The sequence below is a fragment of the Schistocerca cancellata genome, chromosome 5, assembly GCF_023864275.1.
Source record: "Schistocerca cancellata isolate TAMUIC-IGC-003103 chromosome 5, iqSchCanc2.1, whole genome shotgun sequence".
NCBI lineage: Eukaryota > Metazoa > Arthropoda > Insecta > Orthoptera > Acrididae > Schistocerca > Schistocerca cancellata.
Genome location: NC_064630.1, coordinates 377,173,350 through 377,187,149, shown reverse-complemented (window position 1 = coordinate 377,187,149; position 13,800 = coordinate 377,173,350). Strand labels below are relative to the sequence as shown.

The 13,800-nt window shown below is 36.5% G+C and overlaps 1 protein-coding gene across 2 annotated transcripts in view; it reads left to right on the top strand.

Annotated features, from left to right (window-relative positions):
- The window catches only part of LOC126188918 (structural maintenance of chromosomes protein 5), a 166,692-nt gene that overhangs the window by 140,432 nt on the left and 12,460 nt on the right, over positions 1 to 13,800 (top strand). For both annotated transcript variants that reach the window (XM_049930631.1, XM_049930630.1), the window contains 6 exons: positions 557 to 803; positions 5,029 to 5,205; positions 7,357 to 7,560; positions 7,759 to 7,986; positions 8,067 to 8,246; positions 8,367 to 8,462. In XM_049930631.1, the coding sequence (XP_049786588.1) occupies positions 557 to 803; positions 5,029 to 5,205; positions 7,357 to 7,560; positions 7,759 to 7,986; positions 8,067 to 8,246; positions 8,367 to 8,462 (1,132 nt within the window). The remainder of the gene's footprint in view (positions 1 to 556; positions 804 to 5,028; positions 5,206 to 7,356; positions 7,561 to 7,758; positions 7,987 to 8,066; positions 8,247 to 8,366; positions 8,463 to 13,800) is intronic.

The window sequence follows — 13,800 nt, the reverse complement described above, 5'->3', positions numbered from 1 at the left end:
AATTTGAATGATTTGAGCTTCTGCCGCAGGACTTTCCGCACTTTTGTTTTAGCCATTTCAAGTTCATGGGATGCACAACGCACTGATTTCTTTGGACTCCTAATGAATGTCTCTCGTACATGCTCCACATTCACTTCACTCGCACTGGGACGTCCGCTTCTCTTTGCCGGGCACAAGCAACCTGTCATAACAAATTTGTTGTGCCAGTGGTAAGTGACCTTCCTTGTTGGTGGGTTCTTACCGTACTGGGTTCTAAACATCTGTTGAACAGTTGTAGCACACTTGTTTTTGTCGAACTCCAACACACACAACGCTCACCAAACTATGCTGTGGTGGTGTACATGAAAAAAAAAAAAAAGCTTTCAGGGTTTCTCTTTAAAATGACATACGTATGATATCTGTACAATATCTGGTTCTTGTGTAATAAATAATTGAAATTGTTCCTGGACTTAATGTACGCCCTGTATATGGATCATGCCAAAGTTTTCATTACCAATAAGTTCCCATTACATGAAAGAAGACCTAATTCAGTACTTGGCTGTTTATTTCTTCATAGGAAAGAAAAATTATTACAGGAGAAGCAGCAAATTTCACATGATCATCACACAGTGGTACAGCAATTAATGCATCGAGAGAGCAAATTGAAAGAGCTCGTTAATAAGAGAAAACAAATACAAGAAATTGTGCAGAATCGGCAGGCACTCGGTGCACGCATTAAGATTAAGCAAAATCACATAAATTCACTTGAAAAGAATAAGATTAATATTAAAGAGGAAGAAGAAAAGTTCAAAAAGACTGTTAAGGTGAGTGTTATTCAGACCTTTGTGATAATGGATTTGTATGATCTTTCTGGTTTGATTTTCTATTTCAGGTTATGATGATTTTGAGATTTATTGAGAGACTTATGTAGCCTTGCAGTTTTCAGAATAATTTTGACATTTTGACATTTTGATATGATCAATTAATTTTTGAGCCGAAATTCTCATATAAACACACTAGTTTAATGACAGAGTTGTATTGGTAAATTTAGGTAATTACAGGTAAGCACTTTTTGCTGTAAATGTTTTTTCATGATTTGAAATGATGTTTCCATTTCTCCCGCTCATACTTCCAAGGCTTCTTTATGTACTCCATTAGCTGTAACCTATTTACACAAGTATTTAAAGCCATCGATAAGTTCTGTTGTTCCGTATATGGTGTTAAACTAAGTTTCATTGACTTTGATATGTGACTTTATTTCTGTTTTTTCAAAAGATACTTGCAGGCGATTTGTTCTGCCATTTACTTCAGAATATTAATTTGTTTTGCTGCCATTTCAAAATATTCTGTCATTATACATATATCGTCTGCAAAAGTTGTATAGTCTTCTTCCAGGCCATTATTCTTAGCCCCAATCCTTAAAGGTTTAAACAGATTCCTTGCACCATTCTTGTACTATTTTATCGTGTAACGAAGATGAGTAGTGGTGATTCATCTGCCTATTGAACCCTTGTTCCGATTACAAGGGGTTTAGAGAAACTTTGTAGAAATTTTATTTTGGTCTCTGTGCTAATGTTACTTCATAGTTGTTTTTCATTAAGTCCCATTTCAGCCATTATGTTAAGTAGTGCATAATGGTCGATATTCGTTGTTGTGGTCTTCAGTCCAAAGACAGGTTTGATGCAGCTCTCCATGCTACTCTATCCTGTTCCAGCTTCATCATCTCGCAGTACCTACTGCAGCCTACATCCTTCTGAATCTGTTCAGTGTATTCATCTCTTGGTCTCCCTCTACGATTTTTACCCTCCACACTGCCATCCAATACTAAATTGGTGATCCCTTGATGCCTCAGAATATGTCCTACCAATCGATCCCTTCTTCTAGTCAAGTTGTGCCACAAATTTCTCTTCTCTCCAATTCTATTCAATACCTCCTCATTAGTTATGTGATCTACCCATCTAATCTTCAGCATTCTTCTGTAGCACCACATTTCAAAAGCTTCTATTCTCTTCTTGTCTAAACTATTTATCGTCCATGTTTCACTTCCATACCTGGATACACTCCATACAAATACTTTCAGAAACGACTTCCTGACACATCTATACTCGATGTTAAATTTCTCTTCTTCAGAAACGGTTTCCTTGCCATTGCCAGTCTACATTTTATATCCTCACTACTTCGACCATCATCAGTTATTTTGCTCCCCAAATAGCAAAACTCCTTTACTACTCTAAGCAATTCATTTCCTAATCCAATTCCCGCAGTATCACCCGATTTAATTCAGCTGCATTCTGTTATCCTTGTTTTGCTTTTGTTGATGTTGATCATCTTATCTCCTACTTTCAACACACTGTCCATTCCATTCAGCTGCTCTTCCAGGTCCTTTGCTGTCTCTGACAGAATTACAATGTCATCGGTGAACCTCAAAGTTTTTATTTCTTCTCCATGGATTTTAATTCCTACTCCGAATTTTTCTTTTGTTTCCTTTACTGCTTGCTCAATATACAGATTGAATAACATCAGGCATAGGCTACAACCCCGTCTCACTCCCTTCCCAACCACTGCTTCCCATTCATGCCCCTCAACTCTTATAACTGCCATCTGGTTTCTGTACAAATTGTAAATACCCTTTCGCTCCCTGTGTTTTACCCCTGCCACCTTCAGAATTTCAGTCAACGTTGTCAAAACCTTTCTCTAAGTAGATAGTCATACGGCTTTTTAAAATGTATGAAGGCAGAAGCATATTGTCTTCCTGTCAGCATATAGTATCTTATTAATGTTTTAAGATCAGTATTATTTCTGCTGTCAGTAAACCTTTTTTGCAGTCCATCTTGATATTATCTGAGTTTATGCTTAGTTTGTTGTTACAGTTGCTTTAAGTGGATGGTGACAGGATTTGTATGTTAGTGGGAGTAACGAAATGCCACAATAATTTTTCACCTCTTTAGTGTTTTCTCTCTTACGAAGGATGAATCAAGTCTAACTTCCAGCCATCCTTTAGTTCTTCTTTCTTTCACATGTTTACTGTGGTTTTGTACGAAACATGTGTTCCTTTTTTAGGTGCGAGCATCCGTACTTCTGCTGTAATGTAATTTCGATCAGTAGCTTTGTTGTTTTTTAGCCTCTTGGTATTGTATTTTATCTCATTGCAGTCCAGGGGAGGGGAGAGTCCATTCTTATCTCTTGGTTTAATTAGTTTTTATAGCTTAGAAATGTCTTAAACTATTTAGCAAGTATTTAATGGTTTTTGTCATTTGATTTTACTAAAGTTTCACCTTTCCTTTGATTACAGAGAGGAGATGGAGATTGTATTATCTTTCTAAATTTTTTATAAAATTCATGTGACTCATTTTGTTAACAGTTTTGTTCAATTGTGTTGGGTAATTCCCCCTTTCATCCTTATCTTCTCACTTCATTTTTGCTTTGTTGTTGGATTTGAAAAATGACCCAGGCTCAATTTTTATTGCATGTGTGGTATTTTCTCCAAGAAAAGAAATGACCCTTCAGTGCCTTTTTGCTGTTATCAAATTACTTTGTGTGTTTTCTTCTTGAGGCCTTCCATATCTTTTGTTGTCTGTGCCAACTGAACTTTCGTATTTTCAAAGTCTTTAACTACTAGTCAAGCTGGCTTTTTAAATTCATGTGCGTTTTCTTTTAGTTTCTTGCTGTCGAATCAGGATACAGCTGTTGTGTTGCTCTTTTAGTTAAGAAAAATGAATCTGAACTTTGTTATTGAAAAAAAAAGGTGAGAGTTTATATTTATCCCCATTTGGTTTAGACATTCACTATTTCTCAACTATACCTTAATGATACAACTACAAGGTTTATTTGGAACTCTCCTATTGCTGTCATGAGTCATTGCCATTGCTTGGTTCCTAAGCAGATGTTTAAAATGTGTTAGTTTAAAATTATAGTTGTCATAATTTTTTGATCTTTTTTATGTACCTAACAATATTCCTATACTTCGTTTCCCATCCAACTTGTGCATTAAAATCACCTTATAAGTTCTTTACTTGGTGTCCCGGAATTTTTTCCATTCTCAACCATTTTCCAGCATATGTCTTATTCTTAGAAATGCTTCTAATTTTTTTATTTGTTTGGGCATGGGAATTAATAAGTGTATGTTTTGTTTTCACTGCACATTCTTAGCAAACAGTGTCCATCACTTCTAGGTTCAAAGTTTGAGACAGGCCTAAGGATGTTCATTATCACTCTTCTTTGGGCTCTGCTTTTAAGGAAATTTCTTCATTCATAAAGCAGTTTTGTTGCAGTTCTATTAAGAGCGCTTTAGTCAGCTGCTTCATAAAAATGGTTGCCAAGAAAGTTATAAGTATAACTGTATAAGATTGTTGTACACTTAAAGATTTCCAAGACACACTAACTCACCTTTTGCATGAGACTACCTGCCCCCTTAGAATCCAATTGGCTGCTTGCATTGCATTTTGGTGAGGGTGGATTCCTTTAAAGAGTTACCTCATGTGTTACTAATTTGTTTTCTTTGCGCCACCACACTGTACGGTGTAACTTTGCTTCGGAGTAATTACTATTTCCTAATAAAACCAGGATTATCACTCATGAAGGACTCTGATTTTGCCATCTGTATTAATGACTTCTTGATACCAGTCCTCCTCATTTATCCGGATGAGAATCAGTAACAGCAATACCATGTTAATCCACCCAGGAATACTGCAGTGGGTAACAGAAAATAAAAAATTATGTAATAATTATTATTATTAAGATTATTATTCTTCCTAACTATTCTGTCATGTTATTATTAGCATTATTAATTTTTCTTGCAATTGTCACCCACTCTTGGCAATTATCAGGGATGTTTAAACTAATGGGAGCAAAAATTAAAGCTTCTAATTTATGAACTCTATTTTTTTTCTTCTGGTTTTTCTTTATAGCTTAATCTCCTCAACCTTCTTGGAACATTTGGTTGGTAATACTCATTATTTCACAAGGAGGTTAGCTTTTCTAACAAATAAAATTGTATTTCTATTAGTATTCATTTGTGGCACTGGAATAAAAGTTGAATTCTTTTTTCAGAAAATAATTTTAGATGCTTTAGACAGTGAAAGTAAATCCCATGAAACTCTAAAAGAATATGTGGAATTGATGAACAACTTAAGGCTGCTACAGTATGAGACAGAAGACACTGCAGCTGAAGTGGAAAGGTATCAGCATGATGCTCAGGAAATAAAGCAGAAATGTTTAGAACTTGAGGTACTTGTTAAGCTATACTAAGTTTGCTGTACTTCTATTACATATTTACAAGTTACTTTGTTTACTTTTCTTCTTTGTTCTTGTGAATGCGTGACAAATTTTGCACAAGAATTGTACTGAGACTTGCAGTTTGCTCAGCAACAGCATTCAGTACTTTATTGTTTGGTGAGGAGTGGGCATTCTTTTTATTATTAACTACATGCTGTTCCTATTACCTCACTTGTAGAGGTTAATATAAAAACTACAAGACACTGTTAACCTGTCACTTGCCTTGCCTGTAATCAGCAGTTGGTCTGCTCAAGAGAAGGCTGAAGTACCACGAACATCTGAAGGTTTGTTATTCAGTGTTGATTCACTATGAATTGACTGTTTTCAATAGAGATTAATGATAGTGGAACTCACTTTCAAATCTACTGGTCCATCAGAATTTAGCCATGCTCAAAGTTGGTGAAATTAACAGCTTTCTTAATACTGTGTGTTAGGGGGTCATACACCCTTGCAGCTTTTTTTTGGTATTTCTTGTACTATAGGGCGGTAGATTTTTCTGGAAAACCTGGAGATCTAAGGGAATTACATTTTACCTGGAAAAATGAAGGAAATCTCAGGCAATTTCATTAAATCTCTGAAAATTCTGCATTTTTGTTGAGCTTTATAAATCACAAGTTTTAAAATGCTTAATATTTCAAATTCTGTAAATTACATGAATATTATTCTATATAAATTATCAGTTTTTAAAAACCACGGTTAGACTTCTGGTTAGGAAAGAAAAGGCATTATTGTGATTTAACCCCCCATCTCACCTCATTAATTTATCAGGAGCTTCTTTTGACAGTATCAACCTTATCTTATCTGGAAGTGTCTCTTTCAAGTTTGAATAGCCGCCCTCCACTGCATCACATACTATGTGTGTTAACACTGGTGCACTCATTCATACAGAAGAGGGAGGGTTGTAATGTTTTGTATGGCTAATATTATATTGTCCAGAAAATCTTATTTTCATAAATATTATATGGAGAAAATACAGCTAGGGTGACACAGTTAAGACTCGAGGCTCATGTTAGGATAGTGAGTGAAATCTCCTATTGACCATACATATTTAGGTTTTTGATGGTTTCCCCAACTTGGCTATCATTTATAGAACTGAGCATAGATAAGACACAATTTTTTGTATGTTTGAGGAAAACTCAACTTTCATCTCCTTTTCCTTTAGTTTATTAAAACAGTGTATCGATTCCTTCCAGATATTGCAATTTGTGTAAACATTGTTTACTTCCGGATTCACAAGCTCACTTAGTTTTTCTCTTGTGCAATCATTTTGTCATACTTGAAATTGTTGTAAAAATCAAACAATGGAAAATCCAGGAAGGAATGTAACAATATTATGAAAAGAAAAGTTACTACTCACCATATAGTAGAGTTGCTACTCGCCATACAGTGGAGATGGAGAGTCACACATAGTCGCAACAAAAAGACTGTCACAAATAAAGCTTTCAGACAGTAAGGCCTCACACACACACACACACACACACACACACACACACACACACACACACAAAATTGCAAACGCAACTCCCACACACGACTACAGTCTCAAGCAACTGAAACCATAGTGCAGTGGGTTTCAGTTGCCAGAGACTGCACCGAGCGAGGTGGCGCAGTGGTTAGACACTGGACTCGCATTCGGGAGGACGACGGTTCAATCCCGCGTCCGGCCATCCTGATTTAGGTTTTCCGCGATTTCCCTAAATCGCTCCAGGCAAATGCCAGGATGGTTCCTTTCAAAGGGCACAGCCGACTTCCTTCCCCGTCCTTCCCTAATCCGATGACCTCGCTGTCTGGTCTCCTTCCCCAAAACAACCAACCAACCGTGTGTGTGTGTGTGTGTGTGTGTGTGTGTGTGTGTGTGTGTGTGTGTGTTGTAAGAAACTTGTCATTGTGCATGACACAACACAACACTCATTCTTAATTACTATTAGCAGTGTTGTATTTCTTCTCCTTCTTCTTCTTCTTCTTCTTCTTCTTCTTCACTGTTTCAGCTCGTATCATGTGCTTAAGAAGTGGCGTTTGCTTTCCAAATATTGCTAAGCTAGCAATTGTGTGTAATTTGAATGGAAAAAAAATCCATTTTTCTTGTTTTTTTCCCCATTCTAGAACACAGTTCGAAAGTTGAAAGGAGAGTTGTCAGAACTGCAAACACAGCAGAAACAGTTACTCAGAGATGCAGAAAAGGCAATTGCAGATGTGAAAGGTAATAAAGATACATTCAGAAATGTGCAACAAACAGTTCAAGATTTGGATAAGAAGATACAAACAGAACAAGCAAAGGCAGATTTCATCGGTGATGTTGACACTGGGGTGAGAAATTTTCCATAATTAACTTCACAGAAATAGTGACTTCACAAATGAGAAATTACAATATTAAATGTATCCGAATAAGATGAAAGCAAACTTGAATTAAACATTTACACAGTATGTAAAGAAAAATGTGAAAAGTTGCCTACAAGATACTTTTGTATTTTAGGTTGTGTATGTAGAATTTATGAATTATTTCAGGTTATTGCAGAATTTGAAGCAAGAGGAAAAAAGATTATAGAAGGTAAATCAAAAGTCAGTACTATGCGTGATAATCTTCAAAGACTTCAAGCTGGCCTCGAGCGGTGTAGAAATGACTGGCTGACACCACTGCAAGAATTAGTTGCAAAAATCAATAATAATTTTGGAAGGTGCTTTGAAGAAATGGGATGTGCTGGTGAAGTGCTTTTAAGTATGGGAGAAGACCAGGTTAGCATATTGACATGTAATGTTGTTACCTGGATGTATGAAATATTTTAGTAGTTGCAATTTTTGTGTTATTGTTTCAGAATGATTACGATCAGTATGGTCTTCATATAAGAGTAAAATACAGAGATGGAGAGCAGCTACGTGAGTTAAGCCAAAACTTGCAAAGTGGAGGTGAACGATCAGTTGCAACAGCAATTTACATGATAGCGCTGCAAGAATTGACATTCGTGCCATTTCGCTGTGTAGATGAAATAAACCAAGTGAGTTAGTCTGAATTATTTTTCACAGTTATATCTGGACTTCATTGCAGTTACCTGGTTTAATATTGCTGATGAGATAAAGATCTGGAATATGTTATACTTGATTTTATCTGATTTCAGGGCATGGATCCTCGAAATGAACGTGCAGTGTTCAACTTTCTGGTTAAGGCTGCAACTCGCCCAGATACATCACAGTATTTTTTATTGACACCTAAGGTAGGTATTTCTATATTCATGAATTTGTGTATTGAATTGTTAATAGAATGTTTTTATCTGACACTCTGAACCATCATGTAATCTATCTTTAGAACTCAGTCAACCTATTCTTTCATGGAATATGGTGATTGCCCATCAGAAATCAGTAACCAGTGGGCACCACTGTGAAAGTTTAGTTTTAAACCTGCCACAGAGTTCCTCACAACTGCAGTTGCAGGACAAAAGCAAGGTGAATGACGAAGAAGAGAAAGAAGAGGCATTGCAATGTTTTTGTACTCACTCAAGCTAATGAGAAGTTCCACCGAAGTATGGGAAGTTCTTGGGGAACTTCTAACATACAATACAGGTCAGCAATATTTGCTGTTTGACACAATGGAGACTGCGCAGTATTGTTGCAGACATTTCCTAGGCAGTCACATTGCATTATGCTAGCATGACAATCGTTGTTAGCATTACGGGGATGGGAGGGGGGTGGGGGGGGGGAGTGGAGTGGATTTTTTTAATTTTCAACTAGGAAAAGAGCACAGCTACCCTTTCTCCATGTGGTCTAATGTTCTGATGACTTAGTGTGTGTGGGGGTGTGGGTTATATTGATTTATTTCCCCAAACCTCATTTACGAGGAGACTTACTTGGAATTTTGCAGCCCCTCTTCTTTGCAGGATAGTCGGCTGCTGGAAAATCTCTTTACTTCTTCTTCATCGAATAGAGCTAGGTTCAGGAACTTTTAAGCCTTTTTCTACTTATAAAGTGAGTAGACATACAAACTTTCCTTTTCGTCAGTTAATGATGTATTTGACTTTCATGCACAACATAATTCACACGTTCAACATGCATATGCAACTTTCTGTAAGTACCTCGTACCATCAAACATTAGAAACAAAATGAGTTACAGTTAAAAGAAAGTTGGCTTGACTACCATGACTTTCATAAAATGAATCCGAAAATACGTTTTGCCTCTATCAAAGCTGAGTCAAGAGTCTACAAGAGTACTTATTCAACTGTTCTTGTTCCACATAACAATAGTCAATGACACAATAAGCACAGAGTGGCATAAAAACTCCATGGTTCTTGCTTACGCGTGCACTGAAACCTATATGGATTGCCCGACAGGTCTACTTTCTTCCCATGACTGATTTTAAACCTGAGCGCGCGCGCGCCCGCGCCCACACACACACACACACACACACACACAATGTGCAGTAGGTAGGATTTTACCATCCCACACTCATACCTAGAATACCATGTGTTCGAGATGGTAGAAGGCTGAGTGGTTCTAGAATTTACACAGAAATTCTCGAATCATTACATGTCCCCCTCCAGATCGAACATGCGATAATTTATACATAATTATTATGCAAGTAATATAACTCATAACAACATTTCATATCTTAACAGTATACAATTTTTTCATATGTTAATATACATCTCTCTCCTTTCCATAACAGTTCTGTCCTCTCTGGAACAATCTTTCGCTTATTGTCTTTCTATTCTTTTCTTATTTTACTTTGGTAATAAGACATGAGCATTTACTTGTGGTTTTAGTCAGCTTTACCAATATTTAGGAATTGTGAGGACTCTTTCTTTTCTTTATTTCCTATTGCAATCGAAAACATCAGGTGTTCGACGCATGAGTAATTTATTTTCTGTTCTTATCTTTTTGTATTACCTTTTTCCTAGTATGTACTATTATCATTAGTTGTAGCATGGAGGAACTCTGGGCAAAATGAAAGTGTTCTTTTGAGACTCATTTAATTCCACAAAACATAATAATGCTAGTCGTTTATAGAATTTACACTTTCCAGAATAATTCCTATAAAATTTGTGACTTTCGTCACGATACAGTCCCCTTCTCCTAGGATCAGCACCTATTCCTTGCTTGTGGGTTGACCTTATGAGAGCACTTCCTCTTTCCATTCTCATAGGTACACCCCTTACAAACATCTCTATTTTCTAGGCCACGGGTTGTCCTATCTAGGTACGCCTGCTCTTTATACTTAGTGATTGCCAGGTACGCCCCTCTTATCCTGTCCGAGTAGGCTTCACGGTTCATTACCCTAATATAAATTTCTGTGTATACCATAATTAAGTATCTTCTGGTAAAGATATAAATCTATTTTAAACTTCGCATTCATTCTTTAATATATCATTCACTCCCTAGAATCCTTCCCTCCTTATCAACTTCTACACTTTCAATAGATATTATGTCTATATATACTACTTACATCCCATTATCCTTCATTCATCAGAGTTTTTATTGCACTGACATTGCTTAGTGATCAACCTGACGTATTCTTCTCCTATTTTTGTTTTATTTCTTTGCTCATGGCTCTCTCTTATTTATCCATTACTCATTACTACTTTATGGTTGTTCGTTATGTATGTGCACCTCTTCTTATGTACATTTGATGTAGAACCGTCATAACTCCCCATGTATGTTCACATAATTCCCTCCCATGTATGTTCACATAATTCCCTGTATACACACCTTTTCCCCTAAAACAAGTCGCAGTTCTCACATCATGATAGGCTTTGTCTTATATAATTTAATGTTTGCATAGAAATGTATATTTGTGTATATGTGGATGGGTGTTCATGTAGTCTGATTCTTCGGCCGTCTTATCTAAAGATAAGATGTAGGTTATTAGTAACCTTGGAAATAAGGAAGGACTTCAGCGATAGAAGTTTATGAATATGGAAAGAGGGAATAGACAGGTCCTCAAGATGAGAAGTAAGAAAGAAAGAAAAAAAAATATAGGTATGGTTGCTAGGATCGAATAAGAGAAAGAAGACATCCCCAAAGACGGGAAACCCTTCCAACCCCACTTCCCCAGGATCCCTACCTCTCAGGTAATTCAGTGAGATGCCAGGTTTGGTGTTAAATCATCTCATACATAACGGACTTGTCCAGCTTTTTCCATTTGAGGTCCCCCAAAGGAAATCCAAGCAACCCTATGGAAACGGCAAATGAAGAAGAATCGGGCACACTTGTTTGTGAGGGTTGTTTGAAAGATGTGTTGTGTGTTTTGTGTTAGTCATGATTTATCTGTTCTTGTAAATCAAGCTTTTAGCTACAATACCCACCCATTTCAAAATTTATACAAGCCCTCCCATCTATATCATATCTCACAAAAGGTATAAAATACTCTATATGAAATAGAAAGGCCATACACTTCGGTATAACAGTTGTTCCGTTAGTCATATCATATTACATTTTCCACAAATATAATGCTCCATTCAATTTATTTCGTCTAGACATCTCTTTTTTTTCTGATTCTCTTCAGTTTGTCTCTATTTTATGGTCATGTCCAGTTTTTTAAGCAATAAGATTGCAGTATAGTTCTAGATTCTAAAGGAATTCGGTGCAGGAAACTATTCGGAAGAAAAACCAAAAGCAACTCGGGATCCAATGGTCATCACTCCGCCCGTTAACTCAGAATGTTAATGTTCCTGTGAGTTATTAGTAGCTGAGCTTGTTTCTTCAAGCAACAACCATTCCTTTGTGGGTATTTTGTGCATAAAGTTAATATACTTATATGGAAAACAGCCTTCTAATGTATTTCCATGACCAGGGCCCTGGCCCTGGATCCAGGTCGAACAATGTTACTACTAATTACAGGTTGGTTACTGTAACGAGGTACTACATTCCCATTTTGTGTTTTTTGGTTATTCAGTACAAATTCTTGAGAATTTACTGGATCTAAATTTGAATGTGGATGCTTCTTTTCATAATTACCATTACAACATTTCTTATCGCACTGGTGTACTTGTGCTAATTTTGCCTCATGCCTTTTAAAATTATTTCCGCTATTCTTTTTATAGTTCGAACTTTCACTTTGGTGTAAAGTTTTGTTGCAGTCCTTCTTTATTGCATTAGGTGCATCAACGAAAGACAACTACTATTCTAAATTTTTTGGTAATGCTTGGTTAAACCTTTTTAAGAAATGGGTCGGAAGTACATCTCCGTCCGGCTTAAATTTAGGGAACTGTCTAGATAACCCTGAATTAGCTCCCCATTGTAAGTCATTCACCATTTCACTAGTTAATACCACATTAGTTAAAGTTACCCTTTTTTCTACTTTGTCTTGAATAAGCTTAAATTCTCTCCACAGGTCTTCTATACCCTTCCTGGCATCAATGAGTTCGGAAGGAGGAATAGGTGATACATTCCCAGATATTATTCTCTCAATAACTTTTTGATCTATAATTTCCCCAAATTGTTCCTCCAAACTAACTGCATTTATAATATCAGTATTAGCTATTTTCTCTTGGAAATTCCTTTCTACATTGTCTACCCATGTGCTAACACCTGTAATTTGTGATTGAATGATTAGCATTAACTCATTATGCTTATCTACACTCTCTTGCAAAGTGTACAGCACACCTTACATCATTATACTTAATATTGTACACATTTTCAAAAGAGCCTAACTTTTCAGTAAGTTTGGATTCTACATTATCTCTATTGTACTCGATGTTAAATTCTAACCTTTTTGACAAATCCTCAAAGGTATCGTTCTGTTTCTGACTAAGGTCACTAAATATATAATTTATATGAGCAGTCAGAGTTTGTCAACTCATTTTTTAGATCTATTTTTAAATTCTCTACTTTGATACTTATAGCATCAAACTCAGTCTTCAAAGCACCCATGCCTGCATGCAGATTACTAAATTCTTCCCTTTGAGAGTTGACCTTGGCACTTAAAAAACTCAAATTTGTTGTTAGAATATTTAGTTTCCCTCTGAGAATTTAATTGTGAATCCAATGAGTTTAACTTAAGACTTTGAGCATTTAATTGAGAATTTACCAACCCTAGCGTCGCACTCTGAGCTCTGATTAATTTTATCAACTCAGCCCAGTCAGGCACTTCTTCACTAACTTTCATGGCCATAGCCAGTTCTTGAATGTCCTCAACTTGTATGTTCTCCATACTTTTATATGTTTTAGCCCTTGTAAGCATTTAAAACTAACTTTAAATATGGTAATGATGCAATAAAAGCTCACTCGACAATATCTTGTACCACTTTGTACTAAAGTAATGAAGTTTTGTTTCACGCTCACCTGGCGTAGAATTCTCGTAGCGTAGGTAAGTGGATGTGGAGGCAGGTCAGCACCGGTGAACAGCAGCTGGTGCCGGTGGCGGCGGATGTAGGTTGGTTTCTGCGTCTGTGCCTCACGATGTGTGAGAGAGCTGTATAACTCCCCACACTGGATCTTCTTGGTTGAAGTGTTCTTTGCGTACTTCTTCTTAGACAAATACGTCGAAATCTTTTTTACTATTTTTATTGTTGTGAGTTTTTCATTTCTTCACAGTCTTTCCCTTCAAATTTTTCTCCATT